At 41.4% G+C, this 14,518-nt stretch overlaps 1 protein-coding gene across 1 annotated transcript in view; it reads right to left on the bottom strand.

The window, feature by feature from the left end:
• The window catches only part of ccdc57 (coiled-coil domain containing 57), a 66,970-nt gene that overhangs the window by 36,621 nt on the left and 15,831 nt on the right, over positions 1-14,518 (bottom strand). Inside the window, 2 exon segments of the mRNA XM_047338415.1 lie at positions 9,246-9,354; positions 11,453-11,506. Coding sequence (XP_047194371.1) covers positions 9,246-9,354; positions 11,453-11,506 — 163 coding nt within the window.

Here is a 14,518-nt window from a genome sequence, read left to right as displayed (position 1 = left end):
GTCGGTCCACCGCTGAATGGTCCGAGTCACCGGTCTGTCACGTTTGAGTTTCTGCCTATAGGCAGGCAGCAGCAGAACTGAGACGTGATCCGATTTGCCGAATGGGGGGCGGGGGAGGGCCTTATACGCATCCCGGAAGGGAGTGTAAACATGGTCGAGCGTGTTCACTCCACGCGTAGGACAGCTGATGTGTTGATGGTATCTCGGCAGGACTTTCCTCATCTTGGGGTTGTTAAAATCACCGGCCACAATAAACGCAGCCTCGGGCCGTGATGTCTCTGTCCTGTCGATAACCGCATGCAGCTCGTCCAGTGCCTGATTAGTGTCGGCATGTGGCGGAATGTACACCGCTGTTATAACGACCGATGTAAACTCCCTCGGGATGTAATAAGGTCGGCATCTGATCATGAGGTGCTCCAGGTCCGGAGAACAGCCCGAAGAAATAATTTCCACATCTGAGCACCATAGATTGTTTACCATGCAGCAGACACCTCCTCCCTTGCTCTTCCCCAAGTTTGTTGTCCGGTCCTGGCGGTGAATGGAGACCCCCTCGGGAACAATGGCGGAGTCCGGGATCGAGGGGTCGAGCCAAGTCTCCGTGAAAACCATCACGTTACAAAACTTAATGTCCCGTTGAAAAGCCATCCTGCTCCGAAGTTCGTCCAGCTTGTTATCCAGAGACTGAACATTAGCCAGAAGAATACTTGGTAGTGGAGGCCGGTTCTCACGTTTCCTCAGCCGGACTAGGACGCCGGCCCGCGACCCTCGTTTCCTTCGTCGCCTCCGTGCTCCAGGTACGACAGGTAAACAGCGCCATGGGTATTCCCCTTTGTTTGCTGGTGGCAGTGAAAAAGTGTTTTTCACCATCAACCCGATGAGCAGAAGTTGTTCTCTATCATAACTTATGATCGGGAGGCTTCCGGTTTGACGCATGGCGAAGTAGGTTGCAAGCCGGGAATACTCTGTTCAAAATCCTTTTTTAATCCGTTTAATTTCATTCAACTATTGGTGCTAACGCTGACTTTAGCTGAGAGTATGAAAAAGACGAATAGAAAAACAGGCCAAACGGCAGACCAACAAGATAAAGAGACAAAACAAGCCAACTCAGATAAGCTAGCGGAACAACCGGACTCTGAGGCTAGCAACCTGCTAACCCTGCCAGATATGGAGAGATTGCTAACGTCCATGGAGGAACGCATTATAGCAAAACTTTCTGCTCAACTGTCGGCTGAGAGAGCTATTATCGACCAACACCATGAAACCATTCAACAATTGGAAACCTCGCACAACGACATGCAAATTTTGATGACCACAACTTTTTTACTAAACTCTTTTCTGCCATACCTGCCCATAACAATTACAACTTGATAATAGGAGGCGATTTTAACTGTGTCCTCAACTCCACACTAGACAGATCCTCAGATAGACCTCAGGCTCTCACCAAATCAGCCAAGGTCATCAATGGTTTTTGTGCACAATCTGGTCTTTCAGACATTTGGAGATTTAAATATCCCAATAAAAAAGGCTTCTCCTTCCTCTCCAGTGCCCATCATACCTACACCCGTATTTTCTGATAGATAACAGGTTAGTAGGGAATGCAGACTCTTGCCAATACCACTCCATTTCTGTCTCAGACCATGGCGCTCTATCCTTTCAACTGAGCTTGCCCAATTGCTTCAGATCCTCTGGCCATTGGAGGCTCAACCCACTTCTATTGGCTGATGAAGAGTTTGTAAATCACATCTCCTCCCAGATTAATTTCTTTATAGAAACTAACACTACCCCAGATGTGTCCCACTCAACCATATGGGAGGCGCTTAAAGCGTTCCTTAGAGGGCAGATAATTGAGTACTCCTCCAGAATAAAAAAAGCAAGAATGGCCAAACTTGAGACCATCTCCCAAGCCTTAGCTGATATTGACAAACAATACGCCTCATCCGTGTTTAATGAATCCTTGTCGTCTGAAGAGCTTCCACCAACCCTACGACAAGCTGCTATTACACTTATCCCTAAAAAAGGTAAAGACCCACTACAGTGCGCTTCTTATCGCCCTATCTCTTTACTGAATGGCGATTATAAAATTCTGTCTAAAATCCTAGCCGCTAGACTGGAGAAGTTACTACCACACATAATATCCACAGATCAAACAGGTTTTATTTTAAATAGACACTCTAGCTCAAACTTGAGAAGACTCCTAAATATCGTGTATTCCCCTTCAGCCCTTGTTCCTGAAATGGTGATTTCACTTGACGCCGAAAAGGCGTTCGATCGAGTTGAATGGAACTACCTGTTCTCAGTGCTCAAGCAATTTGGATTTGGTGAAGCTTTTATATCCTGGATAAAACTTTTATATGCTCAACCCTTAGCCGCAGTAGTTACCAACGGTCAGCAGTCTGAATATTTTTCCCTGGGTAGAGGCACCCGCCAAGGCTGTCCCCTGTCGCCCCTCCTCTTCGCCATTGCAATAGAGCCGTTAGCCATTGCCCTTAGGCAATCGGATGAGTTTTCAGGCATAGTGCGAGGTGGACTTACTCACAAGTTATCCCTCTATGCAGATGACTTGCTATTATATACATCTAACCCTATAACTGCAGTTCCCTCAATTGTCAACACTCTAAATCAGTTTGGGAAAATATCTGGCTACAAAATTAATCTCCAGAAGAGTGAAATGTTCCCTCTCAATCAGGCGGCCTCTCAAATTTCCCCATCACATTTCCCATTCAAAGTAGTTAAGAAGGGATTTAAATACCTTGGAGTAGAAATCACGCCCACTTTTCCACTGCTATTTATAAAGAACTTTGGAGTGCTCTTGGAAAAGTGTAAACAAGATATGGTGAGATGGTCCAGCCTGCCACTCTCCTTAGTCGGCCGAGTTAACCTAATTAAAATGATTGTGATACCAAAATTTCTTTACCTCTTCTAAAACATTCCCATCTTGATAAGGACATTTTTTTTACAACTTTGGACCGATGCATAGCATCCTTCATCTGGAATGGTAAATCACACAGGATTAAAAGGCAATCGCTTGAAAGACCCAAAGGGCTTGCTGGCTTGGCTTTGCCCAATTTTATGTATTATTATTGGGCCTGTAATATCCAGAAAATATTGTTCTGGATGGAGGACTATCAACCTGACAGCAGTGAGGCCTGGATACATCTTGAGTGCACAGGAGGCCCGGTCCATTTGCGCTCTGTCTTATGCGATCCGTCCCCTCCGACCCCACATACCCGATTTTTCTCCAACCCAATTGTCCTTAACTCAGTTGGAATCTGGTCACAGTTTAAAAGACATTTCAACCTGTCTACAATGTCAATTCACTCCCCAATTGTCAATAATTACAATTTCCCACCCTTTACCTTGGACTCAGCCTTTAAAATCTGGATGGCAAAAGGCATTACTTCCACACTTAGCCTCTTTTTTCAGGGCAAATTTGGATCATTCGCACAACTCTCTAAGAAGTTTGACCTGCCAAAATCACATTTTTTTAGATATCTCCAAGTAAGACATTTTGTGCAGAAAAACATTGCTTCATTTCCAAATTTACCATCAGATAACGCAACTGACAATCTTCTCACTTTGTCTACGCACCGTAAAGGCTTAATTTCAGTCCTTTACAAGCAAATCTGCAACATCTCCCCCCAGTCACTGCAAGAAACTAGAACACTCTGGGAAGAAGACCTAGGGGAAGTAATGAGAGAGGATCAATGGGAGGCTGCGCTAAACTTAGTACACACATCATCCCCATGCGCTAGACATAGCTTAATTCAACTTAAAATCCTCCTGACAGTTCACTGGACCAGGGCTAAACTTGCCAAGATTTTCCCTGATGTTGACCCCTCTTGTCCCCGCTGTAAAAGTCAACCAGCTGATCACATACATATGTTCTGGTCCTGCCCTTTCCTCAGAACATTTTGGGCAGACATCTTTCATGCTTACTCTAAAATGTTTGGTGTGGTCATCCCTCCAAACCCATTATGTGCCATTTTTGGCTTTACTGATGAAGCTCGTCCTCTTAAGGGCAGGGCCCATGTTGTCATAGCTTTCACCTCTCTGCTTGCCAGACGTCTGATACTACTCTTATGGAAGGAACAAACACCACCCACATTCAGCAGATGGATTAGAGACACCATGTCTTTCTTGAAACTGGAGAAAATCAGATATTCTGAAAGGTTCCATACAGAGCTTTGAGAGAACCTGGACCCCTTTCTTGTCGTACTATGAGAGCATACAAAGCCCACTACAAGAGAAAGATTAGATGGCAACCATCGCCCCCCCCTCCCCTCTCTCTCCCCTTTTTAATTTTAAATTTTTATCTTTATTTTTTAAATTTTTAAATTTTAAATTTTTTTTTTCTTTTTTTTTCTTTATAATTTCTTTAAACTTTCTTTTCTCTGCTTTCTCTTGCAGCATTGTTGTATGTAATTGTATTGTAATAAGTCAATATTCCTGTATATATGTATATATATATATATACATATAAGAATCTCTTGCAAGCAAAACACTTGAACCAGAGCTTAAACATATTCTTGACATTGCGATAAAAATGGTCCACTACATAAAAACACGTCCACTCAATATCAGACTTGCTCTGCGGGGAAATGTGCTGAGCCGCCTGTATGAACTGCGGGACGAGGTGCGCATATTTCTGATGGAGCATGGATCCCAGCTCGCTGACCACCTCACTGACCCTGACTGGTTAACAAGGCAGGCGTACTTGTGCGAAAAGACTTTCTCAACACAGAATCTACTCACACTCAAGAGCACTCTAATGCATATTTGCCTGCTGACATGCTTGTGCAAGACAATGAATTGTTGTGTTTTCTTTAATTGTACAGCCGATAAAAGGATGTTAACTATCTTAAAATGCAAATTAATATTAATTTCTTAAAGTGTTTCAGAGATTTTAAACATATGGACATGTTGAAGATTGAGAACACTTATACAAAAATAGAAACTCCAACCTCCCCTTCCTCGGTAAAATCCTGGAAAAAGCTGTTGCCTCTCGCATCCAGCAGAATATGTCCACCCATGATCTATATGAACCACTCCAATCCTGCTTTAGGGCGCAACACAGTACAGAGATAGCCTTAGCCTGACATGCACCTCTCCAGAAATTTAACTACGCATCTAGACGAAGCAGACTGCAAGAGCTGTAATTGGTCCGCTTGGCAGCATCGCATTTCCGGCAGACGCATTTCCGGTATCTCCTGCTTTGCTGCCATTTTTAAATTGAGTTGAAGGAACGAACACGGATGACATCTTTCTTTTTTTCATTGCAGTTCATTGCAGAAAACTCATTGCTCTTCAACATCTATCAGTTACAACTTCAACATTATCCACTTAGTAACACTGAAGTACAAGTTCTGAAGTAAAAAGAGATGCCAGAGAATTTGTAAATAAAGCGGACCGGCAACTGGAAGAAAATCAACACAGTAGCATAAAAAACCCTACGATGATTAGCTTTTCATCTCCACAGCCAATAGCGTTTCTGCGGTGTAATTGAAGAGCGACGCACACACATCTACGCAGAACTATAAATGCTCGGCCCCTTGTGATGGCCCTGCCTGACTGCTGAGATGAGGGTGTGGTGGACAGTTAATGTGTTTTCCTGTGTGTCCTTGAAGGTACCAGAAGAGTGCAGTGGTGACAGCCAGCCTTTTCAGAGCACCAGGGCCGTGCGCTTCCATAGGATAAAAGCCCAGCCGGCTTTGCGCTCTCTCTCTCTCACTTGGACTCATCCTGGTCAGCGTTTGCACGTTTAAATTCTGTTTGACTTATGTTAGGCTTTCGCTCCACAACACCTTACATCTCACTATGCATAGTGACACTATACATGTTTTTAGCCTATATGTCTGCTACCGGAAGTAAATGGTTATTGTTTGGTTTGTATTTATATAGCACTTTTCTAGTTTTGATGACCACTCAAAGTGCTTTTTGCCATTCACCCATTGACACACACAATCATACAGTGCATCTATTAGCAGCACTTTTTTGTTCTATGAGGGGCAATTCCGGGTTCAGCATCTTGCCCAAGGACTGATGGGGAAGACTGGGGATTGAACTGGTTGGAGGACGACCGCTCTACCCCTCAGCCACAGCGATGCTACTGTGCTGTGTGTTCATGCGAACGTTAACGTGGCTCCAGAGGAGGATATCAGAGGATGAACTAACTGGTGACCATGTCTTGAAACGTAAAATAAAAACAGAAAATGCCTTCATACTGCTCCTTTGGTTTCATCATTACTTCAATTTTATTGGATTTGGCTGCTACGCTGTTTATCCCTTAAACTCCAAAAGTGTTTTGTTGACTCAGACACTTCACCGACCCCTTTTTCAGCATAGTGGTGAGTAGACAATGAGTGAATTCTAATTTTTTGGAGAAGTATCCCTTCAATAACGCCCTGGATGAAAATCATGATGCATCAGCATTTCTTCCTCAAATCTCCATGAGGAAATCTTGAGCTGAAAGCCTTCAATTGGACCATAATAATGACAGTGTCATTATGAGGCTCTATAAATGAGCTGGATGTGGTAGTGGTCTTTCGGTGACTAAAGGAGGTATTTGGAAAAAATAACAAGAGGATGAGGACCTGGGTCTTGCAAAAGTATAGGGGCTATAGTCAATTCAAAATTAAGGCTATTTTTTGGAAGAAATATTATCTTATCCTGTTTTACTTGATTGTCTTGTTCTTCAAGTGTCTGTAGTTTGGCTCAAGTTTAGTAGTTTCCAGAATGTAAATCTTTAATATAATATGTAAACTATTGGTTGTTATAAGTGAAGGACATGTTGGAGAATATATTTTTCCTATCGTAGCTATTTGAGAAGAAGTTTTTGCAAGTTAGAAGTAAACTTTCTGTACATTGGAAATACACTGTAAATCAGTGTTATTTGGATAAAGGCTTTCCTGTGTTTGTGTCTGATCCTACTCTGCATCCTGTCATCTTCCAATCTGCCCTTCAGGCAAAGTTTTGTGGTCCGTATGTTGTGGAAAGTAAGCTAAGTGAAACTGACTATGTTGTTGGTACCCCATACTGTAGAAGAAACTTCACATTATCATGCTGAAGCCATATATGTCCTTTTATTCCAAAAAGTCATAGAGAAAGTAAGGGGAAGCCCATATAATAAAGCAGTGGAGGGCAGGAGCGGATAAACCCAGTTAAAGAGTAACTGCCCGCACGAGACGCTCTGAAGTAAAGCGAACGCACACACAACGAGGCAGGGTTTGTTTCATTGGTTGACCAGTGGTCAACACTACACCTGGCATTGTATTGGTTGGGGAATTTTTAGAGGGTTGTCATACAAAAAAATTCCAAGAGCCGAGGAGAATTCTAAGAGCCGACAATTCATGAGCGCAGAGAAGGGCTAAAGCTTGGAGCGCAGGAAATCCGTGCGAGCAACAATATATCTGAGTGCAAGCACACAGTTTGAGCAGAAGCAGAGCAAATTTAAGTGCATTCAGGGGTTATTTGAGTGCAAGGGCAGGGTTTTGATTAAAAGTAATACACAATCTGAACATAAATTCAACAAGTCATGCTCTCAAACTGAAAGACCACGCTCTTGAATAAAGATAGGAATAAAGCTTAAGAGGTTTAGTTAATGTCTTTTGGTTCATTTGTTTATTTCAGTAGGTTTACCCAGCACTTTTCTTTGAGGAGATAGATTCTTTGGTTTGTTTTTTTTGCCTGGGTTCAACCTGAACAATAATCACTTCAGTTTACTGTCACTTCTCACTGCTTTGTGTAAGTAATAAATTACCTCTCTGCACTGAATATCAGTGTTCCGACTCTGGTTTGGGGACCGGGGAGGGAACAGGTTTTGTACTTTTATGCTGCGCTCCTACCCCCCTAGACGGGAGCGTAACTTAGATATCTACGATTTAGTTGAAATATTGTTATATTATAATGTAATCTTTAATTCCAGTTTAAGACATCTACAATTTAATTATCACAATTTATAATTCAATTTCGTGATATCTAAAACGCCACACTGACTAGTTCAAACTTAATTCAGGATTGTTGAATTTAAGTGAATTAAGACATCTTAAACTTGATTTATGACTAGTCAAACTTAAATTGTAAATATCTAAAACTGGAATTATCATCAAAATTAAGTTGCAGGTGTCTGTAATACATACAGCAGATGAAGTTACTTTCGAATAACTGCTGGAAAGGGTTAAATGTAGCTTTTATATTTTTATCCGATTAATAACTGATCGAAAACATATTAATTGATTATGAAAATAATCGTAAGTTGCAGCCCTATTATTGATTGTAGAAAAGAGGCTACACTGTCACCAAAAAAGGAAAATACCTGTGCAGTGTGTTTTTCTGCAGCAGAGCAACAGGTGATCATAGAGCTCTATATGAAGTATTCAAACTCATGTATACCATGGAAGGAAAAATATCAAAATATGGCAAAGGAGAAGTCTTGGCAGAAAATATCCAACAGTTTCCTACAACAGTCTGTGATGGGGGTGCTATGTCCAAGGTTTTAACTACTTTTCCTCAACAGGTATCAGTCTCTCATTGTAATTGGCCTAACTAATACTAGCCCTTTATATATCAGTGAGTGGAGACATAATGTTGCTTGTAAAACCTCATCACAAAATGCTTAAATCATACATGACCCATGTGTGAGTAGGTGTTATTTTCTTAAAACACTGTATCTAATATAATTCATTCATTCTATTTGCAGGAAGATGGTGCCAGTATGACTGCAGTAGATGAAAATCTGCAGCTACAGAAATGCAGTGTCACCTTTTACATGTGTCTGCATGTTTGAATAAGGTTTAACTGCACATGTTACTGCAAGAGACAGCTGACTCACTTTGGTTTGCTATATTTCCATTATCAAAAACTTAATCAGCTATCCTTTAGCATGTTTGTTTGTCACAGGATTTATTTGATTAAGAACAAGCCACAGAAGAGAGTGTCTTCTGATTAAAAGGCCGAAACACCTTTTGACGCTACGTTCACAACTGAAGATATGGCCAACATCCGCTGGTAATCTCTAACATCCGCTAACATCAATTGGTGTTTGGTATCTTCCTTAGTGGGTCAGTGACAACTATGTGGTAGGGCTGTAGCGATTCTCAAACCGAGACCCAAATCGCGGTCCAAACATCCACGGTTTTGTGTCACAAATCCAAACGATACATCTCCCTGCCCAACCCCACACGCACCTGCACACTACAGTTCTGCTTTGTTTTCTAAATCTGTGTGTGTGTGTGTGTGTGTGTGCTCACCTGTTTCTGCAGGGTCATCTCTCCCTCTAGCTCTTGTATTATGCACTGCAAATTCCTTTTAATCCCCTCATACTCCTCTGTTTGCTTTTCCATTTCACCAGCCAAAGTGCTACCATCCGGCCACACACACACATACACACCGAGAGAGAGAGAGAGAGATAGAGAGAGAGAGAGAGAGAGAGAGAGAGAATTATATCATACCACTGATATAGTTAGAAAAACGTTTGAGTTTTAGAAAGGTATGACAATCAGCCTACTACTTTCTGCTCTGAACCTGTTTGTGTTTCCCATTTTATTAGTCTGTACAGATTTTACTTCCTGTCTTTTAGTTTTTCCCACCAGTTTCACCTATTTCTCATTTGCTAAATAGTCCAAGTGTATTTAAAGCTTTGTCTTTCACCTCTTGAGTTGCCAGAACATTATGTTTATTCACTGAATTCCTCCTCTTTGTCTGTCCTACCTGTATGTTGACTTTTGTTGGCTATTTTGTGGATGTTAGATTGTATTCATTCCCTTCTGGACCTGTTTGCTAATTGGTTTCTCCGATTTTGACCTTCTGCTGCTACAAACATCTGTAAGCCCTTCTTCCCTTAGTAAAGAAATGACTGAGCTGCATAGCTCTGTCTGTGGCATCTAGATTAAGGGACTTTTTTACATGTTCCAACCACCAATTGTTACAGTATGTTCTGGCTAGAATGGATCATTTTGTTGAAAGATGGACTTTCTCTATCATATCAAAACTATATCTTCACTCCATTACATATTCCAAACGTACGTGGAATGATCCCCCTTGCTGTCTCCCCATTCTAGTGTATTGTTTGCGGTCTCATGAGCTAACGCGCTTGGTGGGAGGTGTGCTGAGTGGAGGCGGTGCCTGTTAACAGCAGCTGGGGTTTTCCTCTCTAGTCTGCCAAGCCAGCTTGTCTGTTTTTCTGCCTTCGAAAGTGTTATCAAGGCCTTATTCTAGTGTATTGCTCGTGGTGTCATGAGCTAACACGCTCGGTGGGATCCACGCTGAATGCAGGTAGTGTGGCTGCCAACAGTGCCAGTGAGTTCCTCTTCAGCCAGCTAAGCCGGGTGGTCTGTCTTTATCTTTTGTGTACTGTCCACAGCGTCATGAGCATAGACTGTATATAAAGATGGACGTAATGTCTGTGACGTCATCCGTTGGTTTCTGAAGAGTGCATATACGGCTCTCAGTGGGCCTTTCACCTGGCGCCATCTTGCTGGTGCCTGACTCCTCCTAGTTCCTGGCTAACCCAAAAATGGGCAAAGAAGAGGAGCGCGAGTTGAGCTGAGGTGGGTTGAGTGAAGATTGACAGCTGATCCACACCCACAGAGCTCAACGTATGGTTAGCTCAGACTAAAGAGCTAGGCTACATGCTACCCACTGTTGCTAACCGGCTAAAGCTGAGGTGTTGTTGTTCGGGATGGTCGCAGTGGTCACAACGAACTTAACAAGAGGTAAGTTACCCTGAAACTATACAACAAAACGAATTGATTTATCTATTATCATAATCATACTAAATATGCTTACATGCGTCAAGTTAATAATTTAATATTAATAAGCTACATGTGTAAGTTGCATGTGATAGTAACTATATAATGTTTCACAAATGTTCTGATACAGGCTTGTATAACCATCTTACTATTACCACCTCGTTTTTAGCCTGTTAAGGAATCAGAGTGAATTAGACTCAGTGCAGATGTGTAATTATAGGACATTTAAGATATGATTATAATCCCCACACACTGCTGTTAACAGTTCTCATATTTATTATATATTTGTCTGTTTTCACACTGAGAGAAGTTGAGGGACTTGATGTGTACTGTTACCTACAGCACTGTGAGAGGTTATTACCTTGAATATTACAGATGAGGTAGAAAGGCATTTTATATATTTGTACAATATGTTTATTTCTTTCAGTACATCAGTTCTTGCTGAGGTCATCTGTGGTGCTTTCACCTGCTGCACATCCACTGTGGCAGCAGCAACCAGGTAGATTCAGGCTGGTCCACATTATCAGAACCAGGAGATGGAGGACCCAAGAATGCACGGTTCACAAGGCAGAGGGATAGATAGGGTGGTTTTATTGAAGTCCAGGTCGGTACACGGTTAGTCGAGGCACGAGGCAATGGTATCAAAAGGAGCAGGCAAAAAGGAGTCACAGCAGGAAATGGTCATGGTCACACACAGAAAAACTCACGAGGAAATAACGCTGGTACGAGGCGACACGAGGAACACACAACGAACTGGGAACCTGAGGGAGGACACACAGGGTTAATATACACAGAGAATCAGGAGATAGCAAGATGCAGGTGAGTCAAATCAGGGTGGGGAGCAGAAGCAGGCTCTATCTGCCACAGCCAGTCATGACACACATGATGACCTGCACCAGCTTCATCTGCACAACACTTCATGTTTTCCTTTCTCAACTAAAGATGACCTGCAACTACATACATTTGGCAAGTCAATAATATAACATCTGTAGTAGGGCTGGGGCGACGCGTCGACATTATCGACGTAATCGCTTATGTAAATACAACGATTTGCACAATGCGCGTCGAGGCATCGTATGGGAGGTGGCTGCACACAGTCAAAGCATGGACTCACCTGAAAAGCAAGCTGAAGCGAAAACATTTTTAACCAGCGCAGCTTTTACCGTCTTTACGGTGTTAAATCCTGGCAGCACACGGTAGAGTTAACTTCTCTCACTGAACAAGAGAAAGTGGGAACAAAAATGTTAAAGCTGTTTAGTTATTTCTATTTGTTGAGATTGTTTATATGTGTAATGTAGTTATATATTAAGAAAAAAAAGGAAACTCAAACCAAAACCAAATCTTTTTATTTATTTTTTCTGAAATCATGCACTTTATTTTAAGATACCTTTTTCAAAAGCTCTTATATTTATTTATTTATTAAATGTATTATTATTGAATTTTACACAGTGTTTTGATATTACTCCAGAATGTTACTTGGATTTTACTTTGGTTTGCATTTATTTTGTTGTTGGACAGCTAAATGTAGATTGATATATTCCTTTAATTTGATTGGAGGAGAGATTTTGTATGGGACTGTCAAAGCTGATTGGCAGTTCAGACTGGGCTACATTTTTTGTAGTGGAATAATAGTTTTTTGTCAGATTTGTTTGCATTTAAGAGAAGATGATTAAATAAATAAAAATGACAGACACATTTTTTAATTTATTTTTGACAAATTCATTAATATATTAATCCAGGAATAAAAAATAATCGTTAGATTAATCCCAAAATGTATTGTTAGATTAATCGATCAATCAAAAATGTATTGTTAGATTAATAATAATAATCGATAGGTGCAGCCCTAATATTTAGCCACAACACTGTTTTCACCTTTGCTCTTCCTCATATCTACAATCCCACTTTTTTATCTCATTTTTCTTCCACCATATGGACTATATGGAGTGTTTATTATTTTAAAAGAAATGTGTTAACTTTTACATTTTATAATTTTAATATTGTCCACCTTTATGTTTCATGTCACTTCATGTCAACATATTTTCAGAGTTCATCTACAATAACGTCTGATTTACATTTCAATAAATTACATTTACATTTGCACAACTTGAGTACTTACTGAATATTATAATTCACGTTCAAATGTGATTATCAATTGAAAGGATAAGCAACTCATACAATATTAAGGTGGCCTAGAGAATTAAAAGCACTGCAAATTAAGAAAACGCTTTCAAATAGAAAAACGTCATAAATTTGACGACACGTGCCTTGCCCCCCTTTCATTGGGGTTAAAAAGCATCTGGAATGAAAATGCACTCACTGTCTATCATTTTTAACACCCATTCTGATTTTGTGTATGCCATCAGCAGAGTGCAAGGTGAGGGGTAGAACAGATGAGGGGTCAATGGGGGTGATGAGAAACGACGCCCTCCTGGCCCTTGGTGTGTGGAGCCCTGGGAGCTGCCTGTAGCACAGACTGAGCCTTAGGGAGGGGTCCAGTGATAGTTGGTTGGACCTCTCTGGGTGGCAAGGTTGATGAGATTTGACCAAATGGCTCTCTCCTTTACGACCATCAGACCAATAGCTCTGCCCGTCGCCTAGACTGTGTTGGCATTATTCTACCTTAAACGTGGCACCCTTAAATGGTGTGCCTTTGGGTATTCAATAAATTTGAAGAATCAGAAAAATATTTAATATTACTATTAAAAATATTAGTATTAAATAATAACTTTAATTGACATTTGAAGCTAATTCGGGGCAGCACCCTTCAGACGGGAAAAGATAGCCAATTTATTGATTTAGTCTCACAAAATTACTAACTTTAACCAAAATTACAACGTCAGTAGTAATTTTTCAACAAAGTTGAAGGATATGGAGTTCTTAGCATTTATTATGAAAATAATAAAGGTAAAACACACAAAATAAATACAAGTACTTACTATATACAGATGTGTATGTGAGTGTGTGTGTGTGTGTGTGTGTGTGTGTGTGTGTTTAAAATGGTGGCTGGCCACTATGAAGACAAAGGCCACAAGGAATGGTGGGACTATGTGGCTGAGGTCACATGTATGAGTAAGTTTGGGGAGATGAGTGTGTCAGGTGTTGCTGCCAGGTTAAAGAAAGTAGTTAGGTGCATGCAAAGAAAGACCCTGAGTCTGTGAATAGCATAACATAACTAATGGTTGAAAGAGCTTGGATCTCTGATTGGTCACAGTCTCCCTGGCTAGGTGAGCAGGAGAGGAACACCTCTCCTTCAGGAGAAGTGATAAGGAAGAGGGAGAGATACCCACCTCTCCTCCAGGAGAAGTGAGTAGAAAGAGAGAAAAAACAGGGTGAACTGGGGTTTTATTGGCCTGGTGACCTCATGGGTCATGAGGCTCACAGTGACCAATAGTTGAAAGTTGTGTCAAGGGGCAGGTTTAACACCTAGGTGTGAAGATGAAGGACTTTGGGAGACTGAGTTCTGGAAGCTCTCCTTTGCCTTCAAAACAAAGGAGGTATGTGACAGCAGGCTTTGTCTACACATGTAGGCCCAACTATTGTTCACCAATAGTGGGTCCCAACAACTGCAGCCTTATGAAGGTGTAGGCAGGGGTCTGTAACAATGCAGATCTCCTCGCACAGTTTTATGTCTGGCTTTGCAGTCGTCTCCTCAGCTAGCTCTGCCTAATAGGCCATCAGGAGTAATGATGCATTCAGGGACAGAGAGCGACTCTCCCTCGGACCAGCTGTCATCCGCATTCCAAAAGCTCTTACAGCATTGCCATCATTGCCAA

Source organism: Hippoglossus stenolepis, chromosome 21 (assembly GCF_022539355.2).
Source record: "Hippoglossus stenolepis isolate QCI-W04-F060 chromosome 21, HSTE1.2, whole genome shotgun sequence".
NCBI classification, from domain to species: domain Eukaryota; kingdom Metazoa; phylum Chordata; class Actinopteri; order Pleuronectiformes; family Pleuronectidae; genus Hippoglossus; species Hippoglossus stenolepis.
This window is presented reverse-complemented; position numbering and strand designations above follow the sequence as displayed.